At 34.4% G+C, this 25982-nt stretch overlaps 4 protein-coding genes across 4 annotated transcripts; 2 read left to right on the top strand and 2 right to left on the bottom strand.

Annotated features, from left to right (window-relative positions):
- LOC109359328 lies at positions 1764-3424 on the top strand. Its single transcript, XM_019603948.1, has 2 exons — positions 1764-2740; positions 2856-3424. The coding sequence occupies exons 1-2, from the start codon at positions 1930-1932 to the stop codon at positions 3362-3364; spliced, it is 1320 nt and encodes a 439-aa protein (XP_019459493.1). The 5' UTR covers positions 1764-1929; the 3' UTR covers positions 3365-3424.
- On the top strand, positions 6018-12028 carry LOC109360773 (ubiquitin carboxyl-terminal hydrolase 16-like). Its single transcript, XM_019605879.1, has 11 exons — positions 6018-6655; positions 6888-8040; positions 8120-8208; positions 8456-8541; positions 8648-8810; positions 8902-9022; positions 9209-9363; positions 9718-9802; positions 9892-10104; positions 11202-11263; positions 11371-12028. Exons 1-11 carry the CDS (start codon positions 6369-6371, stop codon positions 11705-11707), a joined length of 2751 nt encoding a protein of 916 aa, XP_019461424.1. The 5' UTR covers positions 6018-6368; the 3' UTR covers positions 11708-12028.
- Positions 14771-15968, bottom strand: LOC109359241 (AT-hook motif nuclear-localized protein 28-like). Its single transcript, XM_019603828.1, has one exon. It carries the CDS (start codon positions 15761-15763, stop codon positions 14906-14908), a length of 858 nt encoding a protein of 285 aa, XP_019459373.1. The 5' UTR covers positions 15764-15968; the 3' UTR covers positions 14771-14905.
- Positions 24440-25182, bottom strand: LOC109360069 (beta carbonic anhydrase 5, chloroplastic-like). Its single transcript, XM_019604807.1, has 3 exons — positions 25103-25182; positions 24923-25028; positions 24440-24724 (listed from the first exon to the last, which is right to left on the bottom strand). The coding sequence occupies exons 1-3, from the start codon at positions 25129-25131 to the stop codon at positions 24533-24535; spliced, it is 327 nt and encodes a 108-aa protein (XP_019460352.1). The 5' UTR covers positions 25132-25182; the 3' UTR covers positions 24440-24532.

The following is a 25982-nucleotide window of genomic DNA, read 5'->3' as shown; positions in this document are numbered from 1 at the left end:
GCTTTCTCAATTCAGCTAGACATTACCTCATTGCTTACAATTCTGTCAACTTGTAATAGCAACTGAAGTGATCAGGTAAAGCACACTTTGGTGGCTGCAATTATTCACACAGTATAGTTCTACAGAAACCAAAGTAGATTTCATGACAAAAACCTGAATAGAATGCAAGCAATTACTAGAATAAAGTTATACATCTCTATGTCAAGCAATAATTCTTCAACTTGTGCAACCAACTCCATTCATGACTTCACTATCCTTAATCAATTAAATGTGCCAATCAACTATAGGAAGGCCCCTATTATTTTTGAGGTTTTGTGGCATCCTCCTAGAATTGGTTTCATAAAAGTAAACTCTGATGGTGCTACTCATGGTGTTATCGGTTTTGCTAGAGGTGGTGCAATTTTCAGGGACCATAGGGGGATTTCGTGGGCTATTTTGCTTCTTTTCTTGGCATCCAAGACGCTCTGTTTGCAAAACTAAACTCGATTATGTTGGCAATTGAGATTGCTTACAAGAAGGGTTGAGATTCTATTTGGTTTGAATGTGACTTTTATTTGGTTGTCGATATCTTTTTGGTTAGAATTAATGCTCTTTGGAAGCTAGTTATCAGGTTCATAAGATGCAAGAACATTTTAAACTCAATGAATTTTTATATATCGCATATCTTTAGATAAGGCAACTTGTGCAAGAACACTTTAAACTCAATGAATTTTTATATATCGCATATCTTTAGAGAAGGCAACACTTGTACAGACAAGCTTGCAAACTTTGGTATTAGATCAAAAGTATTTTCTTGGTGGAATGAAATGTCACATGACTTCACTGGAAACAGACTCATTCTCCCTAATTATAGGTTTAAAAAACTAACAGTGCTTAGGTAATAGATAAACTAACCTAGATCACATATCTCAAGAAACCTTATTCAACCTTATTTCTATCCAATTAAATTACACCAAATAATATAGTTCTTCATTTATGACTTTTCTATTTAATTGAAGGATACATTTTAATTAATTAGTATACTAATTGGACATAAACAACAAGAGATTATCTCCGTTCATAGATAAACATATGCAATCTGTAAAAACTACTAATTTCTTTCATTAGTCTCCATTAATAGCACATTATCTTTGAGTAGCAAAAGTAAAGAAATACAAATTCCAAATCTAATGTCTAAACCTATCTGTCCACCACTTTAATAGGACCAATTCCACCCTACACCTTGCATAATGGCATGCATTTTAGAATCAATTTACAAATACAATTATGCATGATGATTATATAGTATTCTTTACAATTAATTAAAGTGAATGGCCTAACTCAATTCTCGTAGCACCAATCATTTGTTAGCATTTTCTTTTCTCTCTCCCATTCTCTCCCATATAATCCCTACACCAAATTATTAATAATTCATAACCCTTTCTTCAAACTTTGCAAAACCAATAAACAGATTCAATTATATAGCAAGTACAACGAAGCTTCAAACATCTCTCCCCTTCCTCCAACATCTCCATACAATAGTGATCGATGGATTAAGGGTGATGCTAAAATGTGTTCCTAAAATAAACTTACCTGAAGCATTTGCTACCTTTAATGATCCACCTGTGTATTAATTCAAAGAAATGGAGGTGTTACGGATGAGGGAGTTGTTATCACTTTTGTTTTCATTTTCAAGTAAACGTGTTTCATTAGTAGGAGGAAATCACACTGCTGCTAGATTTTGCACTCGCTAGATTCTCCATTTTTTTTTCTCTCAACTCTAACCCTTATATTATATTATATTCTACCTTTCACTATCCTTTTCTTCTTCTGCATATATAAATCTCTCTCTTTTCATTCACATCATTTATAGATATATATCATCTTGCAACAAAAACTAATAGTTTTTATTAATTTGATTCTTTTGACCGTCATATACATAAAATATATATGGCAGTCGATCAAAACACTGGTTCTACAGTTGAAGCAAAACCTTATCATCATTACAATAAGAAAAATTACAAGTACTCATATTCTTTGTACCCTGAATCTTATTATCTAGTTATTAGGGTTCCTAACACCGAAATGTGGAAGATTTGTTATCGTTTGCTGATTCTTATATTGGTCCTTGCTTCTTTCCCATTGATAAGTTCATCTTTTATTTCAAGAACCTCTCCTCTTAATAGTTCCCCACAAAAAGTGGAGCCTAATTCTTTCGATTCCATCAATATTGATCAGCTTTTATCACTCTTTTTCCGTGACCTAACAAGCGAAGGCATCATGAAGAAAACACAAGAACAAAAGGTTGTTTTCTTGAGCAATGAAAACGACAATAAAAAAGGGCAAGAGTTTAAGGTTGTCAATGACTACAACATGGTTCACATTCTCTTAAACGATTTGGAGAAACAAAACTCGTTACTCGACAACACGGTTGACTTTATCTTCACGACTAACTTTCTAGCAGCTTCAAAGTTCATAGACAGGACTTTGAAAACAGGAGGTGTAGCCACTGTGATTCTAAACGACAACCCTTCTGCAGCGTTTTACAAGCCCACAAATTACAAAGTCTTATACATGAGACGCTTTGATTTGATAGCTTTAGCAATGAAGAAAACCGGACCCCAAGTTACTAGCATTGTTGCTGATGAAATCACAAACATTTCTGCGCAAAGAAAGCTATTAGGGTATGCAACAGAAGCAAAGAAAGCTGCACTGCAAAACCTTGAAGACGTGCTTCTTGAACCACCACGTTCAGCTTCAGGTAACAATAATGATTCTTGTATAATTTTCCTTTTAAATTCAAATGTGGAGTTGAGTAAGTGATAAATTGTATTTTTTTTGTCGAATTATAATATTCATGCAATCGAACTTTTCAGGTAAATCAAGAAAATACTTGAAGCGCACAAAGTACTTGCCTGATTTGATGGGTGATTCTCTTGAGAGCTACCCTCGTAGAGTCTTCATTGATGTAGGGTTGCCAGAGAAAGATGGAGGTAGTGGAACTGATTGGTTTCCAAAGAATTACCCAACAAGGAACAAGAATTTTGAGATATATAAGATAGAAACAGTGACTGAGAGTTCTTCTGGGAAGGATGTGCCACAAATAGAAATGTCGGATTGGTTGAGGAGGAACGTGAAGGAAGAAGAGTATGTTGTGATGAAATCCGAGGTTGAAGTGGTAGAGGAAATGATGAAGAGTAAGGCCATAATGTTGGTAGATGAGCTTTTCTTGGAGTGCAAGCCACGTTCATCAGCAAAGCATAATAATGGTGATAATGTGAATGATGGTAACAATGGGAGGAGTAGAAGGGCTTATTGGGAGTGTTTGGCATTGTATGGAAAGTTAAGAGATGAAGGTGTGGCAGTGCACCAATGGTGGGGTTAGACACAACACACAAGTTCTGAATTATAGTTGTGGCCATAGCATGAAAAAAGTGCAAGAAAATGAGGCTAATATGAATATGATTGGGTCATGATATGCAAGTGTGGAAATTATTGAAACAACATTAGAGCAATCACAATTATGGCCGCATATCACAATTTACAACTTTTGTGGTGTGTTAAACTAATTTCTGTTGACAGGGAGAGTAATGTAGATAAGAGAATGCCATATGATGAAGTTTCAAGCTGGGAGTTAGAGAGATCCAGAGTTTGAGCAAAACAAGCCGTGTGGAGATTTCTGTTTTCATTTTTTATTCTTTTCTTAATTTGGGTATGTTTTAATTATAGTTACATGGTTCACCTTACTGGATTTGGTACATGGTAAAATATTCTATTCGATTTGTGACTTTGTATATTATTACTATAAGATTTCTTTTACAAGAAAGTGATATATTAAATCTGATACATAGATTATATGAGAGAATCATGTAACTGAAGTTTTAAGTTTATTCATTGTATCTGTATGCTTATTTTATGGACCTGGGTTTTTCTAATGGATCATGAAATTAATGAACATGAGGATGCTACATTTGAGAGGATGTATATATTCAAGGACAGGGATGACTTTTGTGTAAAATGTTAAAAAAATGAAAAACAATGTTTCTGCCCCCCTTCTTCCATGGCATTTTTTTATCCGCAAATTTTGTCTCAATTCGGATCATAGTATGTATATTTATTCTATGTCATACATGATATTAAGATGTATCTATTTTTTCAGTGTGATATGTGTTAGCTTCAATCCAATATTATAACAACTATAAACAACGCTATCACTGTTTTTTATGAACATTTGTACATTTAATCATTTTTGTAAAGAAATGAGGCCCTGCAAATTTCTTCCAATTACTACATTTCTTTACCTAAAGGTTGTATATCATACATATTAAAGCATAAGAAATACACATGTATATCATACATATGACAGCAACGTTGTACAAAAAGTATGAAAACTTGAAATCGTAGCACGATCTAACCTGCATTGGCACAACTAAAAGACAGAAATGTCACACCCACCTAAAGAACCCTAAGATGAAATCAAAATTATAGTATCAAAACTCCATTACTTGGTAAACTACAAGTGATGACAAAATTCCGCTAACAAAATTGTTGGACCAGACTGCGACCGAGGAGCCTCCAAAACATTAAGGCATGAAGAGTAACAAGTGAGACACCACATTTTGAAACAAAACATTAAGGCATTAGTTCTATGGATTTTTCCTTCTTATAAACTCTTTCACTTCTCTCTGCATATCCAATATGGGACTTCACACTTGAATAAACCCAACAAAAATCAGCTTTTATATATAGTGGAGAACATTATTTTATGAGAGGCGGCGTGGGATTAATCACTCTTGAGCGTTAAGTCCTTGCATGAATGGTGAAGATTTCATCATGCAGTTACTTAATATAAGATATTGAGCATTTGGTTCAATGTCCAAAATTGCCTTCAAATGAAGTATATCTATAGTTATGGATAAATAATGGGATCTAAAACAAACAAATTAAGGCTTCAGAAGCATACCTCCAACACTGTTTAACATTTCCCTATATGGAAAAATAGATTGTTTATCAAGTCATTTTGTGATGAGTTTTGTTATTTTGTTAGATATATAAAACTATTCAAGTGCCTTCACTCGAGATTGTTGGTTCTTGGCAATTTCTTTCTATAAATCTCTAAGTCATAACAAGCCTCTTGTAAATTCTCGTAACAATTCTCCTAATACTAGATAAAGAAAATATTAAATGAAAAAATAAATACATTCAATATCTTGGAAATATAAATAAAAAAATCCAATACTTTATTGATTTGGTAATGAAGAGAATTTGTTGGAGTATATTGTTGGAAGATACATAACACTTCTCTTTCATGAAATATGCCATCCTAATAATCAGGCTTAATGCCACAAATTATAATGTTGTAGGTTCCATTTTTATTGCCTACACAAGGAGTTCTTTGATATGATGATATTTGATACATTGAAAATATTATTATTATACATGTAATTATCCTATACTACCCCCAAAAATATACTATATTTTTGTTAGGTACATGGTTGCTATAATAAACACCCATGCATATAATAAATTTATTAGTCACGGTCGTGGTTGTTGTTTCTATCTTTCTTTCTATTATTTTTAGTCTTATGCGTGGTTTGAACCAATTGATAAACTTTGACATTTAAGTTCCAATACAGGAAATGTGTTTCACACAAGACCGACTCTATTGCAATTGGTAGATGCATTTCCTTGATGTGAAGTTGGATCAATTTTATGTCCTTTTCAAACTTGCAAGCCACTACGAACTAATCATCAAAATCAGCATAAACCAAATTGATCGTTTAACTAACAGGGTAATGCAAAACTAATTGTTTTAATAGATAAATTGAGATATTTTCCAAAAGAATAATACATGCAACCAAGAATTTACCAAAAGTATGGGAATATTTGATAAACCTAAGAACACGTGAATTCACTTATTCCCATACATTGTACACAAAATTCCTTACCCTCCACCATCATTTTCTTAAATTCCGTCTTTATTTTCTCCCTCATAATAATTAATTAACATTTACTACGTTACCTCGCTTTTGTTTCCTTTTCCATGTCCTCAAAATTCCACTCTTACAATTCCACCACTGATACAAAATTCCTCTTCTCTTTCTCTCGTCCAAATCCTAACCCCAGAAATAGCAACGGTTTAATTTCGTCACTAATCTTCGTTTTCTGAAAACACTCTTCACTTTTCTCCAGCAACTAATAGCTACATGCATCTCTCATTCTCACATCCCAATTCTCTTTACTTCTCTAACCTCACGCGCGTGTTCCTCACCGTCCAATCCCCAAAGAACCCTGACCCCGACCGTGATCGCCACCGTCGCCGCCGCCGCTACACGGCGATGATAGCACGGATCTTATAGGGTTTTATTTCGCTCTAGCTGGAATAATAAATGCGTGTCACCGTGGATCTAGGGTTTTCGGGCCTGGTCTTTCCCTCTCTTGTTTGCGTCGTTGTTTTGTTGATCGGCTTCGTCGTTCCCCGCAAATGGAAGCAATCGGTGGCGAGGGCGGAGGAGGTGAAGAGGCTCTTGGATTTCGCGAAGGAGGAGGCTACTAGGGTTGAGAATGAAGCTTCGTATCAATACGGTGCCGTTTTGGTCGCTAAGAACAATGAATGCGCTGTGTGCTTCTGCCCCACCACAACGCGGTGCGCGCGGTGTAAAGCGGTTCATTACTGGTACTCTCAGCTTCAAGTTTCTTCTATGGTTTTAAGCTTTCTGATTTTTTGTTTATTTTGTTGAATGAAAAAAGATGTTTTGCGTTAATTGGATTTTGTGTTGTTGTAATGAATGATTGAACTGTTAGTAACACTCCATAATACTGAGTTGCAATTTTATTGTTTTTGCTCTGCGTTTTATTTGTATCTTTCATGTATATTAAAATGTCCATGTTTCTTATCTTTATTTCAGCTCTGGTAAGTGTCAAATCATTCATTGGCGTCTAGGTCACAAAGATCGATGCCATCCTCCCAGTACATATCGTGAAACTGATGGTCTGACTCTGAGAAGTGATATTGGCAATAAGGTAGTGGAGCCAGACTACGGTGGAATCCGTGATGAGAAGTTTCAGGTGGAGAGCACAGAGTATACAACATCATCTAAGAAACTCCCATCATCAGATAACATAAGAATTGAGTCGAATGCATGGGTAAATGTTACAGACAATAGTTCAGAATTATCTAATAACTCATTTTCTGGATTCTCCGCTTCCAATAGTGCCACTGAATCATCCGATGATTCCTCTGTCTGTGAGAGTATGACCTCGAATGAGCACGAGAGATCAGAAGGGCGTGTTTTTGCTGATCCGACCCTTGTCATTTCTGACACCACTTCAAATGATGATAGCAAGGGTATAGCCATTCCATTGTCACCTAAGTTTACTAGTTTAGTTGATTCAGTAGATTGTTTTTCTACAAAGGATAAATTAAACCAGGTTAGACCTGGTTCTGGTAAAGAAGAGAGTAAGCTCACATCAAATGGTAGTTCTGGTTTGAGTATGCGTAAGAGGGCTACAGTTGAGCCTTCTATGGTGTCTTCTGGATTTTGGGATAAGACTCATGCTCCGAGAGGGACAAAAGATGATTCCAGTAGTGTTACTCTTCAATCACACTCTAATTATTCTCTTCCAAAGTCTGTTCGGAATAACATGCCATGTACAAGTTTGGCATCTTCAGAGAATGAAGGCATGGATTACTCAGGTTGCGCAGAAGCTTCAAGCATCCATAACTTGCAACGGGTTGTCTCTAAGGCATCAAATCACACAATGAACAACCATGGCAGCACCTTGAAGTCAGCTGAAATTAAGTCTCTGCCACATGCATCTGGCAATACCAATTTAGTTTCTAGAACTAAAGAGCTGTCACATTATGATGCAAAATGTGGGGATAATGGCAATCAATCTGGCACTTCTACTTCAACTCAGGTTGCCAACTCTTCTCTAAATTCTAACAATGGTCTAAAAACATCTGTACTGAAAGTTGCTGCTCAGTTTAGAGAATCAAATTCGTTGAAACACTTCCCACAAACTGTTGGCAGTGATATTGGTAGAAGATTCAATGACAAGGTTAGTCATGAACAAATCTTCTTATGCTCTTTTCTGGCTTTAGAAATTGTTCTAAATGGTATTTTTATTGTTGCTGCAGGGTCTTTTTCCATATGATTTGTTTGTCAAGCTTTATACCTGGAACAGAGTGGAGTTGCTACCATTTGGTCTTATAAATTGTGGAAACAGGTAGTTTGAAATTACTTGGTTTTGAGAAATAGATAATTACTACATGATGTGTATGGTTTTATTATTTTATAGTTTGTTAATTATGTAATTTAATAGTATGATTGCATCATTTTTCCTCCTTCCTGATTTCCCAATCATATATTTCTTCCCATATTATTAATTGTCTGTGAATGGTTAGCTTGTCAGTTTTTCCTACAGTCAATATTATTCACTATTCAATTTTCTTAATTTTTAACCTTTTCTGCAGCTGTTATGCTAATGCTGTTCTCCAATGTTTAGCATTTACACCACCCCTGACTGCTTATTTGTTTCAAGGACTTCATTCTAGATCATGTATGTATGCAGTCATAATCTCATCTTGTAATAATCACATGCCCAATTTCTTGAACAATGTTTGTTAACCTGTTGGCTGTGGTTAAATATTTCACGTCAATTCCAGGTGCAAACAGGAAATGGTGTTTCATCTGTGAGTTTCAAAATTTGATTTTGAAGTCAAAAGACACAAAATCTCCCCTATCTCCTATGGGCATACTCTCTCAACTACATAATATTGGGAGTCAACTTGGTAATGGTAGAGAAGAAGATGCACACGAATTTCTAAGGTGTGGCTTACATCTTTTAATCTGTGTAAGCTGATATTTGATAGTTCTTGTTTTGCAATTCAACTTAATGAGCCATATGAACATCTTATAGGCTTACTATTGAGACAATGCAATCTGTTTGCCTCATGGAAGCTGGGGCTTATGCATCAGAATCATTGAAGGAGGAAACTAATTTAATTGGTCTAACATTTGGAGGCTATCTTCGATCAAAGGTAATCTAATGATACACAGCTATTTGTAATTGTTATCTTTTAGTACCATCCACAATCATAAGTGTAATAATAGTGTTGGTTATTTTCGCACATAGACACTGTTATTATTCTTGAAGTTCTAGCATCCATTGATGGAAGTAACATGAATAATGAACCTAAAGCTGATAGCCTGATACCATTTTGCAGATACAATGCAGTAAATGTGGAGGGAAATCTGAGTGCCAAGAAAGGATGATGGATCTTACTGTTGAGATAGAAGGGGTAACAACTCTGGAGGAGGCTCTTCGAAGATTTACTTGCACTGAGACTCTGGATGGTGAAAACAAGTACCATTGTATTAGGTTGGTTGATTTTTTAGGAGCCTCTTGAAACCTTTCAATATTATCATATCTCACTTGCACTCTTTTTATCAATGGCACAAAGGCTGGTTACATTCTTTTCACTTTCTGTGTGCCACTTATTTGTTGTAAAATCTGTCAAATCTAAGGCACATGGTTCTGTTGGCCAAAAAATAATTCATGCATTTGCTTTTGATCATTCCTTTTTTCTTTTTGGTGGGTTAACTGTCGTCATCTTTGGCCATTATATTTGGACTTTTTTCACTAATAATGTGTAAGTTTTCTTTTTATTTGTCAAAAGTATTTGTACTTGAATGATTTTCCTTATTATTTATTTACTGTTTATGTGTTAAGCAGGTGTAAATCTTATGAGAAGGCCAAGAAAAAATTGACAATTTCGGAGGCACCTAATGTTCTTACAATTGCATTGAAGAGATTTAAGGTATTTTTGTTAAATTAAAGGATTAAATCTGTCATTTTACTATGTCACTATTTTGGAGATTTTTAATATTTGTTCCCTATGAGTTGCAGTCTGGAAAATTTGGGAAGCTCAATAAGCCTATTCGATTTCCTGAAATACTTGACTTGGCACCTTTCATGAGTGGGACTAGTGATAGATCACCTATATACAGGCTTTATGGGGTAGTTGTTCACTTGGATACTATGAATGCTGCCTTTTCGGGTCATTATGTTTGCTATGTGAAGAATTTCCAAAACAAGTGGTTCAAGGTTGATGACAGTGTGGTACGTCTCAATTTCTATTTGTTTGTGTATCTTGAGAGCTGATTATTTTGGTTCTTAAATGTGTTACTGCAGGTTTATGCTTTCCTTAATTAGTAGTTCATGGTTCTTTCTATAAGCTCATAATCTAAAATGGTACTCTATAATTATTAAGCAATATTTGACTAAAATTCAAGTATACTAGACTTTTGTGGTTGTGTATTTTTGTATGATTGACTACTGAAAGAAGACTTAATTATTACTTAGAAGCAATTTTCTTTAGTGTTATGGTACAAACAGAACTCTTAACTCAATCATAGCTGAGTAGAACTGTGAATGGCATTGTGCTTGGTGTACGAAGAGTAAAAGGCTCCCTAGGCAGAAGTTCATGAATGAAAGCTCCGTAATTTCCTACCCAATACCTTTTCTTCAGAGCTAAAACTATCAATTCCTAGCAGTGAACATTTCATCAAATCAGTTTTCTACTGTATTACAATAAAACTGTGAAATAATAGCATTATACAAGGTAGACAAAAGATAGAGGTGCATGTCCATGAACATAGCCTAGCCTAATCAACATAAGCTCCCAAAAATCTTCTCTTCTCGGACTTTAAACTGACAACATATATGTAAGAACGTCTCTACAGAAGGGTAAGTTCTATGGATAGCTCGAGCTTGATCTCCAATCCATGTAGCTGACTCCACCTAGGTGGGATCAAGTCTTGGTTGTTGTATAAAAATGTGGACTTGTGTGATATTCTAACCATTCATGTAAATCGGAAGTTAATTGATCAATGAGGGATCTACCTCACATGTTGAGCTGTCCATAGGTCTGTCCTTTACCGAACAGAAAATCTGAAAACCTTTTGGTGTGTTCATAGTAAATGCAATAATATGCATAGCATGAAAGATTTCTTTTAGATATTGCTCCTTCCTGAGATTTACCGAATTTGGTCATATTGTACTGAAGATACTTATGTTGGACTTTCGTTGTGTTTGTGGATGTGTTTATGAATGAAGATATAGTTATGTATATATATGAATTCTCTCAAAAGCACTTATTACTGATATTTCTACTGCGGCTGTTGTCTAGAACTCATTTGACCGTATTTGTCTTGTAGGTAACAGCTGTTGAGTTAGACAGAGTCTTAACAAAAGGAGCATATGTTCTTCTTTATGCAAGGTAAGTCATTGGATTGTCTCATTTTTTTAGATAATCTTATTTCTCTCTTCTCTATCAGGTCTTCTTTTATCCCTTTTGTTTCTCTGACTAGCTGAACCACATTGTAGGTGCTCACCGAGGGCCCCAAGATTAATCAGAAACATGATAGTATCCTCGGATTCTAAAAGCAAAGTTAATGGAAAGACTGTTACAATGAAAGCAAGACTGTCTTCTACAGATTCTGGTGCCTCTGAATTCATGATTAATTCAATTTCTCCAGATGGTTCACCCACCATGGAGACCCTCCATTCAAAGTTTGACCACATGAAAAGGATTTTGGAGGAAGACTCGTCTAGTGATAATGCATCCCTCTTCAGCAACAATTCTGATGAAGGTTCTTGCAGTACTGATATCACTCGTGATTCAAGCGGTACTGATGACTTTGCCGATTACACTTTTTGGTGATCCAGGACTATCAATTTTCTCACATGCAACCGGGTTGCCACCACCTCGTACAGGTTCTCAAGGGGAGGTGTTTCTCATTTGCATCCAGGTACAACTATACATGATAGGATGTTAGATACAAGTAGGGGTAGCAATAGTTTTAGAGAGACTGACTCTTTTCAGAGGGTAGGATCTAACCATTTTAATGTTATAAAATCTGGTGTATCATGTAAAAAAACAAGGGAAAGAACGGATTAAAAATTTTATTAGGTACCATGTGATTATGGTTTGGGAGCCCCAGAGCAGTAAATAATAGACAGGCGCTCTAGGTGCTCTTTTTCACCAATAATGTACTCACCATCTTGTTTATCAAATCATATAAGTATATGTAGATATAGATTGTTGTAACTTCTTTCTATTACTTAATGCCATAGTAAATAAAGATTATTTGAAGTAGGGAGCCAATTTTTTTTATTTGTTTTTCCTCCCTTGCTTTTGGTTCAAGTTTGAAGATATAAATAAAAATTGACATCAATAAATATTCTATTTTAAAATTTAAACTATAGAGGAAATGATAAAAAAAGAGTTAGAACTTAATGTTTTATCGATAGATTATGATAATAAAATATTAAGGTGTCATTTGACCTATATGAACTACCGACAAACAAAAATGGAGAGACCCCAATGGATCAAGGGTGATGAAAATGATAATTACAACAAGTTCAGAGCACTATGAGGTTAAAAAACATGTATTTCCATTATGTTAATGCATTATAAAAACAGTATGGAAAAGGAGATTCAATATTGCATATATAATTTCTAGAATTTCAATGTTTACAATTAACTTCGAAATGACATGATCTAATTTAAAATTGGAAGACACAGATCCAAACCATATATATTATATTATTCCTTATTATCTATTACAACTCAAATATAGAGAACAATATATCTAATGAATATAGTCAATTTTCATAAGATTCTTTTTGTTTTCCATATTTCTCATTTATTTCATCATTACTATCACTTCATTGATTATCTCTTTTATTATAAAAAATAGTTTATTAATAGTAAGGGCATAAGTGAAAAGCTAATTATTAATATCTTCTTTTAAACTTATAAATCTACAAGTGAAATTAACACACTACAGGTAAGACAAAAACATATTAGAATTGAAGTACAAGGGTACTTCAACCCTTGCAACTTATTCAAAATAACCAACATAAAAGATTCAGCTAATTGATGCGTTTACAGTATGATTTACACATAATTTAATTCATAAAAATGGCACTTGTTCGAAGAGATAAGTACGAACTCCAAAAGAGAATAATTTCTTACCTAAAAATGTGAGAAAATAACATTGATAATACCAAATATAATTTACACATGACTAGTTTACTATAAAACGATTCAACACAAGAAAGCAAAATTAAATACAAACTAGTTACAAGAATAAAAGGAGGTTCCATATTGCATGTTCAAGTCACTATTGATTTCATCATTTTAGGAAATTCCAGTACCATTTCCCCTGAGAATAAGATTCCACCGTGATGCAATAAAGAGCATGCACAGTGTACTCAATTGGAAGTTAACACCTTGGCTTTTACTTTTCTAAGTTTTACTTTCTCTTTAACTAATTGAAGGAAGATTCTCAAATACTCTTGTAAATTTACCGTATGGGTAACCTTATATCAAGGGTCTCGAAATAAAATATTATAAAATAAATTATTTATACAATTATTATAAGAGTTATAAAGAGCTTTAGCCTCTACAACATTTGTTAAGAATTAAAAAATTGCATTATTCAATCTTAGTTCCCTTAAAAAGATTCGCTAAGCTGCTTATACTAAGCTATTTATTTAAGATCTTAGCATATATGTATGGTTAGTAGTATATATTATTTGAGAAAATAGAGAATGTTAGATAAGCTAACATATATGCTAATTGGTGAAATAAATACATTAATGCCTTAGCAAATCTATATCACTCCATGTTAGCATCCGATAAAAAATACCATTAAGTCATATTAGGTAAACCATTGGAGATGTTGTAGCATTTTCCTACTCATAAAATGTAAATTACTCTTACATTTTACATGACATCACCTATCATTCAAAGCATTGTCATCTTTTCCTGAAATAAAACAGGAGTGAAGGAAGAGTCCCAAGAAAGAGACAAAAACAAAGTACAGGTAGTGAGTTACTTAATAATAAATAAAGTAAGAAGATGGAGAAACATTTTTTGGTGAGTGCTTAATTTGTAGAACGTATTGGATAAAGCAACACATGAGGAGAAGAAAGGTGATTGGTGATTGGTGATGATGCTATACTATTAGCTAGTGTCTAGGTACTGAAAAGAAAGCATAGCCAAGTGAGTAGTATTAAAGTACACGCTTTTTCTAATTGAAGAAGCAAGTACAAGTCACAATATAGTCAGCGTTATCTTTATCCAATAACCAAGCCTCTGCCCACTGCTACATTTCACATCATCACAGTGCACAGATATTCCCCACTCCCTATTTCTCACACCCTTTTATATTCCAACCAAAGACCCTTTAAACCTCTAACCATACTTCATCCAATTAACGTTTCATCTTCGAATATAATGGAGTAGATTCAACATACAAGTATGCAAATGTTCCCAACAATGTGACAAACATGTACATATGAAACAACATAGAATCCTCGTCGTATGAGTTATAATTGGGGAATACATATAGTTACATAAAACAGTTACATGAGCCATATTTATATAGTTTTAAAATATTTAAAAAAGGATATTCAGTTATCAACATTGAAAAATTAAACCTTGCTTCAAGAATAAAAGACATTGAAAAATTAAGTGAATAAGTGAGTTTGTGAGGTTCTTTTTATATCAGCTTGTGGAACACGTACAAATCATGCCCAGATAAAAACTGAGACTAGACTTTTCATGAAAGCAAAAACCAATAATCCAAATTCCAATATCTAAGCACCATGAATTGAATATGTAGCTCCTCTAATAAAAGTTTAATTTCTAAGGATAACAAATAAGTTCAAACACAAAACTACTAAATAAGCAAATACTAAATCTAAACCAGTGATACTACGTAAAACTAATATCTAATTAATAAACTAACACCAACGTTCCAACTAAACCAATGAAGAAGCAGAAAAGATAATAATAAAATAAATAACATTAATTCAGAATAGCCATATCTCCATAAACAGAATATTCATATCAGAAAGGTGGTGGAGGTGGTGGTCTTGCTGTTGGAGCCCAAATCACATCAGAGGGCAAGTGACTGCTGTACATAGACTCACCCACCACGTGCCGCTCATGCCCACTATCTCTGCCTCCTTCACCGCTAGACAACGGCGGCGACTGCACATCACCGCCACCAGAAACCGAGTTGTGGTTTCTCGAATCTTCTTCTGATTGCAGCCTGTGATAAGATGGATTGTTGAAAGAAGTTGCAATCACGAACACCGTCCCAGCGGCAAGCAACCGTCCCGCGACAAATCCACCGACGACTTGGCCCTGAGATCCGGCGAGAGAAATAGAAAAAGCTTTAGGAATCACCGGCGAAGAGTGAGGGAGTATGGTGGCGGATAACGAGAGAATATCAAAGCATCCGCGAAAAGTAACGGTGGTGCCAGGAGCAACAGAAGAAGGTTGACGTAGAGTAACGTTAGCAACGGTTCCATTACCCGTAAGAACGCATAAGCCCGTGTTCTTTCGAATAGTGAATCGGGTTAAGGCTTCAACGACGTCGCTTCCACCCGGGACTTCTAAAATATAGGGGCTCATGGTGGGCTCGGGCTCTTGAGTTATTATGATAGGAGGCTTGGGCTTGTTTTTAGAGCCTGGTGGGCGGCCTCTGGGCTTACGCGAGGCTTCAATAGTATCTCCTCCGCTAGCAGAGAAGGAGGCGGGCTTTTGGGTTGTGACTGGAGTGGGGCCACCGCTGCTGCGACTGTCATCATCTTCGGAGGTTTCACATTCTCTAGAGAGTTGGAAAGGGTTAGGGTGAGACTGGGATTGTTGTTGTTGAAGAAACTTCGAGAAGGGGTCGTGTGTTTCAAACTTTTTTGCCATCTTTTCTTTCTGAGTTCAAAGTCAAAATCTAATGTTTATTATTGGAGCAATATTTGGATTTTGTAGTAACGGGATAAGATATAGTAACTAGTAAGGAACAGAGAAAGAAGAAGCTTGGTGAAGAGAAAAGGATAGAAAATGATGAGAAGAGGAAGGGCACGGATTTGTGAAATGACTAGGAGAGGGGTTTGGATATTGACTTGGATTTGTTTAATAAAATTATTGAACCCATCGGGGAGCTTCTAAGACCATCCAAACAACTTTTTCATTTTTGTTTGGTTCGTGAAATAAGAATAATATCTATTTTTTCTCACAATAACAAATATTATTTTTATTCTTGTTTAGGTCCTAGAGCATTTACCTTTTTCTCACAATATTTATTTCTTTCCTCACTTTCCTTTGGTTAAGAATAAGAGTAAGGAAATAAGAACAATACAATGAAGACAAAATAAGAATGTTCTTATTCCATTAAGAACAACTATTGTACATGCTCTAACCACCACAAAATTATATTGTTATCATGGTATGGAAAGAGTAGAGAGTTGAGACAATAAACCAATACATTAATGTTTTCTTTAGTTTAGGGATGAAAAAGGTAGAAGAGAAGATAAGAAGATAGAAATCAGGAGAAAGAATAAAGAAAGAAAAATGATGAATTTTAAGGGTTGTTTGGTATGAGCAAAAAGAGAAATAGAATGAATTTTGTATGAATATACAATAGTATCTTTGTGTATTAATTGATGGAAGTGAGTTTGTTGGTAAATTTGTATTTACAAATATAATATTCCCTCATTCACTTTCTCATCTAATGAGGAGAGAAACAAAAAATGGTGAAACCTACCAAAATTTTCTCCCTCTTCCCATCTCCTTCTCTCAATCAAATGAGAAAAAGGAAGGAAATTTTGTTATTTTTCTATCTTCTTATCTTATTTCCTCTTAAAATCACACCAACAAAACAAAGGTTAAAGCAATGATTTCGTATGTGTTGTCTACTTATAAAATTTTCATTCATCTTTAGTATCAAATGTTGATGAGCTTCATACTTCACTAAACACAATAATCTTTCAAATATGGGTATCACAAACTACCAGTTTGCTCCTCTTCAAATTCATCATGTCTCAATCAAACTATCAGCTTTGGTATTACTTTTAGGAATCGGCCATAACTTGTGAGTCTCCAACCACCAAAGAGTTTCATTTTTAGTGGAGTATGAGAAGAATGAAGAACCTCGGGTAAAACATCATGTCATCTTAAACAAAAACTTGAGATAATAATTAAATATATCATTTTATAAACTCATTCATTAGTTGCATTGTATCCAATGTGTTACTTAACGATCCTAAACAATGATTGCTTCCTCTTTACATTTTAACTCCATTGTTTATTTTGACAGCATTAAACGGTGATTTCAAAACAAGCAGTGAATTATCACTTTTTCCAATCGGAGCATATGTCCAATCTTTTTCCCTCTTAAATTACTACTGATCATGCATCGTGGTTATGATTGTTAATCTATTAGGTCTTTTATCAGGTTAAGGTTTGTTTTAAAAGTATAACAATACTTTTTTCATGGAAAATAATTAAAATTTTGAGTTAATATATATATATATATATATATATATATATGCATGTTAACTAAGTAACTAACTAGTTTTAATAGATTGACAATATTGTGTGCTAACTCTGTAAGATATTTTTTTTTGCATAATTACTGAATTATATCTACAATTCATTTTTAATAGGATGATGAAAATTATAAATTATATATAAACATTACACTATAATTCATTTTTATTGTTGGGCACTGAAAGCAGTCTATGTATTCGATGTTCAAAAATGTTTTAAAATTTAAATAAATTATTATGTGATGTGATTTAATTAATCAAAAATTGTTAATTAAATATGATTTATACAAGTTAATATAATATATTAACGTTTTTCTTTTGTTTTCTCCCTTAACTTTTTTGTTTAATTTCTTTAGAAAAAGGCCTTATCCAAGACCCAAATATATCCATTATTCAGTTCGTGTAATTGGGGAGAGAGGTGGGTGAGCTTGTTGGGAAGCAAATAAAGACTAAATGGCGCCGCTAGTTAGAGCAGGGTTGGTCCCAGCAAGACAGATGAGACATATGAAGAGATAGATCTTCAATGAAAATTGGACATTGGTCCCAACCTATTATGCATAGGGTGCTACTCGAATGAAATCATAAGGACACCTTTAATTTATAGACTTATCTGGGTTATTGGGAATCATGCCATTCTCTTTCACACACATGCTGCAAATTCAGACCTTAATTATTGTATTTAGGTCACGTTGTCATGCTTTAGTTACCACATGAATTTAATTAAGTACTTCAAATCTTCAAAAATAAAAATTGTGGTGTTCTTCGCTGGTTGATTAGTTAAGAAAAAGGTAGCATTGAACTATTTAAACAACTTCATAAACTCTATGAACTTCAGTTAATTTGTATCATTAACTTACACTTTCTGAATTATTAAGTGTCCTTATGATATGCTACACCAATGCTTTAGTTACTACTTGCTGGTTGAGATACTACACCAATAACACCAGCATCAAAGAAACCAATGTATAATCTAAAATGCATTGTTGGATTCTGAGTAATGATAATATGTCATAAGTAAGTAATACTTTGTGTTACTTCGTGACATGTTACTTTTATGGTGATATAGAAGGATTTGTAATTTGAATTCGTATTAACATTATTATCATTTTTCAATTGCTTTTTATAACCTAAAAAGTTGGATGTTAAATGCAAAGTAAGCTAATTCATCAACGAGACTAGGGTGAGCATAGGTTAGATTGGGTCGGGTAAAGGTTTTCTCTTAATCGATTCTAAATGTTGGTTGGATTATTTTTTAAATTTGCGTCCGACCCTAAATGATGATCGGACCATCCTTTAAAAACAAACTCAGCCCTAAATCTAATTAAATATAATGTAGACTTATTTTAGATAAAATATTTTAAATATTAATATTCTTTAGTGTTGATCGGGTATGGTTAGAATTAGGAACCAGTAGAGTAGCTTGCTTCTAGAGATTGGTAGGAACGGAGCTTGGATCCGCAGGAAGAGGTACCTGAAAATATTCTCCGATGATCAAGTCAGAATGAAAGTTATTTTGAATGATTGGGAGTAAATATGAGAGTAAAGAGTAATAAATGAGAGAATGAAATATTAATGATACTTCCTCTATGGGGATTTATAATGTTTGGGATGAGTGACATGGTGCGTGAATATTGGTTGTTTGTGATGTAGCAGGTATGATAGAGTAGATGAGGCGTAAGTTAAACCCGTTCTAGCCACCTTGTAGGTTTGCTCTTGTCAATCTGTTAGAGGGGCAGATAGAATTTGCAAGCGGCATTGGCATGGGCGCATTAATGACAAGTAAGATGTGCATTAATGAGATGCCAGGGTTGCATTAATGGTGCTTGCAGTAGGGTTGTTTCTTCCCCAAGTAGCTCCTCGGATCTAGCTTTGCCAAGGGAGGGGATATTTTGAGAGAGTATCCACCCAGTTTAACCTGGATTGAATAATTAATATATAATTTAATATATAAAATGGTATGTATATATATATTGTTAATCATGAACAAACTAGATAATCAATGATACTTTCAATCAAAGAGTGACCATAAAACGAGTCAGGTCAGGTCATGTTTGTCCCCTACCTAGCCTAAATATTATATGGATATAACTTTTGAACCCAAACCCAGTCCTAGGCCTGATGACACTCAATCCTATTCGGACCCAATCATGATCAGGCCATACTGAGTGAATGACTAGGATCGGGTCCTACTCACCCGAACCAGGATCACCTGTCCTGAACGGTGTCTCATTTCATGTCCCAAGCCAATTAAAATGTGACTTTTGTTGCTTTTTGTTTTTAATTTTTTTCATTTTTTCATGTAGCAAAATATGATAGGCTTGGGATGGGGACTGAGACACGGTTGGGCACATGTGATCATTTTCGCTACTCATCCTAAATAAGACAAAAGGAGCGACCTCCTTTCAAACCTTATCCATGACGGTGTGGGAGGTTCCTTTGGGTTATCTATTCAAAGACATAAATTGGCTTATCAGGTTATACTCCCTCTCCTTTAGGAAATGCATTAAGCACTTAGCACATTGAAATAAATCTTTTATTATTTTAGCTACAAAAGCCGTTTTTTTCATTTTAGAGAAACATGATGCAAAATTTTTAAAAGGGAGACGTGTTTAAATTTTTTGGACAACCCCAATATTTTTAAATTTGGACCTCATGAAAAAACAGATGATACCCCAACCTTTATTTTCCCTCCCTCTTCTTCTTTCACATAAGCCCTCAACCTTTTTGTATTCCCACAACCCATTGCAAAACACTTTGTTTGAGGTAAAAAATAACCTACTCTTGAATAGCTTGAGTAAATAAGATACTAAAATATGTCTACTCAAATATTTAGTGATTTATAGTCTTTTTTATTAAAATAAATAATCTTGATATAGGTTTAGTTACACTCTAATGTATTAAAAAAAGTTCTTCTGATCAAGTAAGTATGTAGAAATTATGATTGTGTTTAAATATTGCAATCCTAACAAAGCTGACACGTTCAGCATAAATCTTTCATTTAATGTGAAGTATTATATGATGATTGATGAAGTATAGCTTCCAAGTTCCATTCTTCAGCAGAGTCAGTCCCAGAATTATTGTTCCTTAACTGCTGCATAACTTCTTCCTTCTTTAACATTGCATGCTTTAAAATCAAGAGTCCAATTCTCAAAGGAGCAATTCAAGAAATTATAGTATCCTCCATGAAGATAAAGCAACTCTCTTTTCACTCTATCTTCTATCCAAGGATAGGTGAGCATGTTCAATAATGATTGGTCAATAGATTCCTGTTACAAATTGCATGAACATCACTTTAATTAATTGGCTCCACAAACTATGCCTTAACAACAATTTACCTAGAGCAGAACTATTTTTAATTAAATATAATGTAGACTTATTTTAGATAAAATATTTTAAATATTAATATTCTTTAGTGTTGATCGGGTATGGTTAGAATTAGGAACCAGTAGAGTAGCTTGCTTCTAGAGATTGGTAGGAACGGAGCTTGGATCCGCAGGAAGAGGTACCTGAAAATATTCTCCGATGATCAAGTCAGAATGAAAGTTATTTTGAATGATTGGGAGTAAATATGAGAGTAAAGAGTAATAAATGAGAGAATGAAATATTAATGATACTTCCTCTATGGGGATTTATAATGTTTGGGATGAGTGACATGGTGCGTGAATATTGGTTGTTTGTGATGTAGCAGGTATGATAGAGTAGATGAGGCGTAAGTTAAACCCGTTCTAGCCACCTTGTAGGTTTGCTCTTGTCAATCTGTTAGAGGGGCAGATAGAATTTGCAAGCGGCATTGGCATGGGCGCATTAATGACAAGTAAGATGTGCATTAATGAGATGCCAGGGTTGCATTAATGGTGCTTGCAGTAGGGTTGTTTCTTCCCCAAGTAGCTCCTCGGATCTAGCTTTGCCAAGGGAGGGGATATTTTGAGAGAGTATCCACCCAGTTTAACCTGGATTGAATAATTAATATATAATTTAATATATAAAATGGTATGTATATATATATTGTTAATCATGAACAAACTAGATAATCAATGATACTTTCAATCAAAGAGTGACCATAAAACGAGTCAGGTCAGGTCATGTTTGTCCCCTACCTAGCCTAAATATTATATGGATATAACTTTTGAACCCAAACCCAGTCCTAGGCCTGATGACACTCAATCCTATTCGGACCCAATCATGATCAGGCCATACTGAGTGAATGACTAGGATCGGGTCCTACTCACCCGAACCAGGATCACCTGTCCTGAACGGTGTCTCATTTCATGTCCCAAGCCAATTAAAATGTGACTTTTGTTGCTTTTTGTTTTTAATTTTTTTCATTTTTTCATGTAGCAAAATATGATAGGCTTGGGATGGGGACTGAGACACGGTTGGGCACATGTGATCATTTTCGCTACTCATCCTAAATAAGACAAAAGGAGCGACCTCCTTTCAAACCTTATCCATGACGGTGTGGGAGGTTCCTTTGGGTTATCTATTCAAAGACATAAATTGGCTTATCAGGTTATACTCCCTCTCCTTTAGGAAATGCATTAAGCACTTAGCACATTGAAATAAATCTTTTATTATTTTAGCTACAAAAGCCGTTTTTTTCATTTTAGAGAAACATGATGCAAAATTTTTAAAAGGGAGACGTGTTTAAATTTTTTGGACAACCCCAATATTTTTAAATTTGGACCTCATGAAAAAACAGATGATACCCCAACCTTTATTTTCCCTCCCTCTTCTTCTTTCACATAAGCCCTCAACCTTTTTGTATTCCCACAACCCATTGCAAAACACTTTGTTTGAGGTAAAAAATAACCTACTCTTGAATAGCTTGAGTAAATAAGATACTAAAATATGTCTACTCAAATATTTAGTGATTTATAGTCTTTTTTATTAAAATAAATAATCTTGATATAGGTTTAGTTACACTCTAATGTATTAAAAAAAGTTCTTCTGATCAAGTAAGTATGTAGAAATTATGATTGTGTTTAAATATTGCAATCCTAACAAAGCTGACACGTTCAGCATAAATCTTTCATTTAATGTGAAGTATTATATGATGATTGATGAAGTATAGCTTCCAAGTTCCATTCTTCAGCAGAGTCAGTCCCAGAATTATTGTTCCTTAACTGCTGCATAACTTCTTCCTTCTTTAACATTGCATGCTTTAAAATCAAGAGTCCAATTCTCAAAGGAGCAATTCAAGAAATTATAGTATCCTCCATGAAGATAAAGCAACTCTCTTTTCACTCTATCTTCTATCCAAGGATAGGTGAGCATGTTCAATAATGATTGGTCAATAGATTCCTGTTACAAATTGCATGAACATCACTTTAATTAATTGGCTCCACAAACTATGCCTTAACAACAATTTACCTAGAGCAGAACTATTTTTAATTAAATATAATGTAGACTTATTTTAGATAAAATATTTTAAATATTAATATTCTTTAGTGTTGATCGGGTATGGTTAGAATTAGGAACCAGTAGAGTAGCTTGCTTCTAGAGATTGGTAGGAACGGAGCTTGGATCCGCAGGAAGAGGTACCTGAAAATATTCTCCGATGATCAAGTCAGAATGAAAGTTATTTTGAATGATTGGGAGTAAATATGAGAGTAAAGAGTAATAAATGAGAGAATGAAATATTAATGATACTTCCTCTATGGGGATTTATAATGTTTGGGATGAGTGACATGGTGCGTGAATATTGGTTGTTTGTGATGTAGCAGGTATGATAGAGTAGATGAGGCGTAAGTTAAACCCGTTCTAGCCACCTTGTAGGTTTGCTCTTGTCAATCTGTTAGAGGGGCAGATAGAATTTGCAAGCGGCATTGGCATGGGCGCATTAATGACAAGTAAGATGTGCATTAATGAGATGCCAGGGTTGCATTAATGGTGCTTGCAGTAGGGTTGTTTCTTCCCCAAGTAGCTCCTCGGATCTAGCTTTGCCAAGGGAGGGGATATTTTGAGAGAGTATCCACCCAGTTTAACCTGGATTGAATAATTAATATATAATTTAATATATAAAATGGTATGTATATATATATTGTTAATCATGAACAAACTAGATAATCAATGATACTTTCAATCAAAGAGTGACCATAAAACGAGTCAGGTCAGGTCATGTTTGTCCCCTACCTAGCCTAAATATTATATGGATATAACTTTTGAACCCAAACCCAGTCCTAGGCCTGATGACACTCAATCCTATTCGGACCCAATCATGATCAGGCCATACTGAGTGAATGACTAGGATCGGGTCCTACTCACCCGAACCAGGATCACCTGTCCTGAACGGTGTCTCATTTCATGTCCCAAGCCAATTAAAATGTGACTTTTGTTGCTTTTTGTTTTTAATTTTTTTCATTTTTTCATGTAGCAAAATATGATAGGCTTGGGATGGGGACTGAGACACGGTTGGGCACATGTGATCATTTTCGCTACTCATCCTAAATAAGACAAAAGGAGCGACCTCCTTTCAAACCTTATCCATGACGGTGTGGGAGGTTCCTTTGGGTTATCTATTCAAAGACATAAATTGGCTTATCAGGTTATACTCCCTCTCCTTTAGGAAATGCATTAAGCACTTAGCACATTGAAATAAATCTTTTATTATTTTAGCTACAAAAGCCGTTTTTTTCATTTTAGAGAAACATGATGCAAAATTTTTAAAAGGGAGACGTGTTTAAATTTTTTGGACAACCCCAATATTTTTAAATTTGGACCTCATGAAAAAACAGATGATACCCCAACCTTTATTTTCCCTCCCTCTTCTTCTTTCACATAAGCCCTCAACCTTTTTGTATTCCCACAACCCATTGCAAAACACTTTGTTTGAGGTAAAAAATAACCTACTCTTGAATAGCTTGAGTAAATAAGATACTAAAATATGTCTACTCAAATATTTAGTGATTTATAGTCTTTTTTATTAAAATAAATAATCTTGATATAGGTTTAGTTACACTCTAATGTATTAAAAAAAGTTCTTCTGATCAAGTAAGTATGTAGAAATTATGATTGTGTTTAAATATTGCAATCCTAACAAAGCTGACACGTTCAGCATAAATCTTTCATTTAATGTGAAGTATTATATGATGATTGATGAAGTATAGCTTCCAAGTTCCATTCTTCAGCAGAGTCAGTCCCAGAATTATTGTTCCTTAACTGCTGCATAACTTCTTCCTTCTTTAACATTGCATGCTTTAAAATCAAGAGTCCAATTCTCAAAGGAGCAATTCAAGAAATTATAGTATCCTCCATGAAGATAAAGCAACTCTCTTTTCACTCTATCTTCTATCCAAGGATAGGTGAGCATGTTCAATAATGATTGGTCAATAGATTCCTGTTACAAATTGCATGAACATCACTTTAATTAATTGGCTCCACAAACTATGCCTTAACAACAATTTACCTAGAGCAGAACTATTTTTAACTACATTTGATTAAGTTTTAGCAGCATGAAGAGTATATTCAAGTCTTCTAAGAGTTCCTAGTGGCAACTTCACATTATTTGGCAGGGTATAATGAATTATGAAGATACCTTCTCACAGAATCTGCATTGCTGATCAAAGCTAAGATGAGCTGTGGCAGCTTTTGCCCTCAATTTGGCAACTTCCCCATTGGAAACCCACTTGTGTATGAAGTTTCTGGTGAAAGAATGTATGAACTCTTATGAGAACTAGAGCTATAACATTACCACCTTTAAAATAGCAAGAGATACCTTGATTTTACATCTTCTTGCATATTCATCAGAGTTTCAATTCCAGCACAGTTACTATGACCAATGACTAATATATTTTCAATTCCAGCACAGTTTGAATCCTGTGGTGGTTGTTGCTCCCTACAGTTAATGAAGACACTTATTATGTGGTGAAGTAGTAGTAAAAGGATGGATGAGTTCATCAAACTTCTCTAGCATATTCACAAGGGAGTGCCCAAATATACATATTTATTCACCATCAAGAAAAGAATTCATCTTATATAGTCTTTTGTATAACAAATTAGTTACAATTACAAGTGAGACCTAGCAAAAAACTAAATTATGCAAAATTGACCTAAAAATTTCAACAAAATTTACATATAAACTTCAGTTCTGTTATGACAAAGTCCAACTCAGTTGAAAGGAGTAGCTGCACGGCCACCATAGGTTTTTGTCCAATTCATCTAAAACAATACAGGATTCAGAACCAGACAATTATGAAGAAAGCAACGTTTGATTAACAACAACAGTGTAAAAGACTCACAAACTGTGCCTTTGATTGGAGAAGTGAACGCATTCTGGACCCTGTAATGCATCACCAAGTAATAACATTGCATCATTATCATTGATTTAACTATATTAAAATAAAACAACAACATTTCAAGGAGAATTGAATAATGCTAGAAGGTGTAGCAATATTATTGTGTTACACACCAATACAATTGTTGATTACAAAGTGATAGACTGCCTGGATCTCACTCTGAGTCCAGTATCACAAAAAGGCCTAAGAGATATACAAAATTACCTCATAAATTTAAAGATTATCTTATGTAATGAGGAGAAGATTATGATAAGATTATATTTTGTTAATTTTAGATTTAATTTCCAAACAACTAGATTA

Source organism: Lupinus angustifolius, chromosome LG11 (genome assembly GCF_001865875.1).
Source record: "Lupinus angustifolius cultivar Tanjil chromosome LG11, LupAngTanjil_v1.0, whole genome shotgun sequence".
Classification (NCBI taxonomy): Eukaryota; Viridiplantae; Streptophyta; class Magnoliopsida; order Fabales; family Fabaceae; genus Lupinus; species Lupinus angustifolius.
Note: the sequence above shows the minus strand (reverse complement) of the source record. Positions and strands in the feature narration are given on the sequence as shown.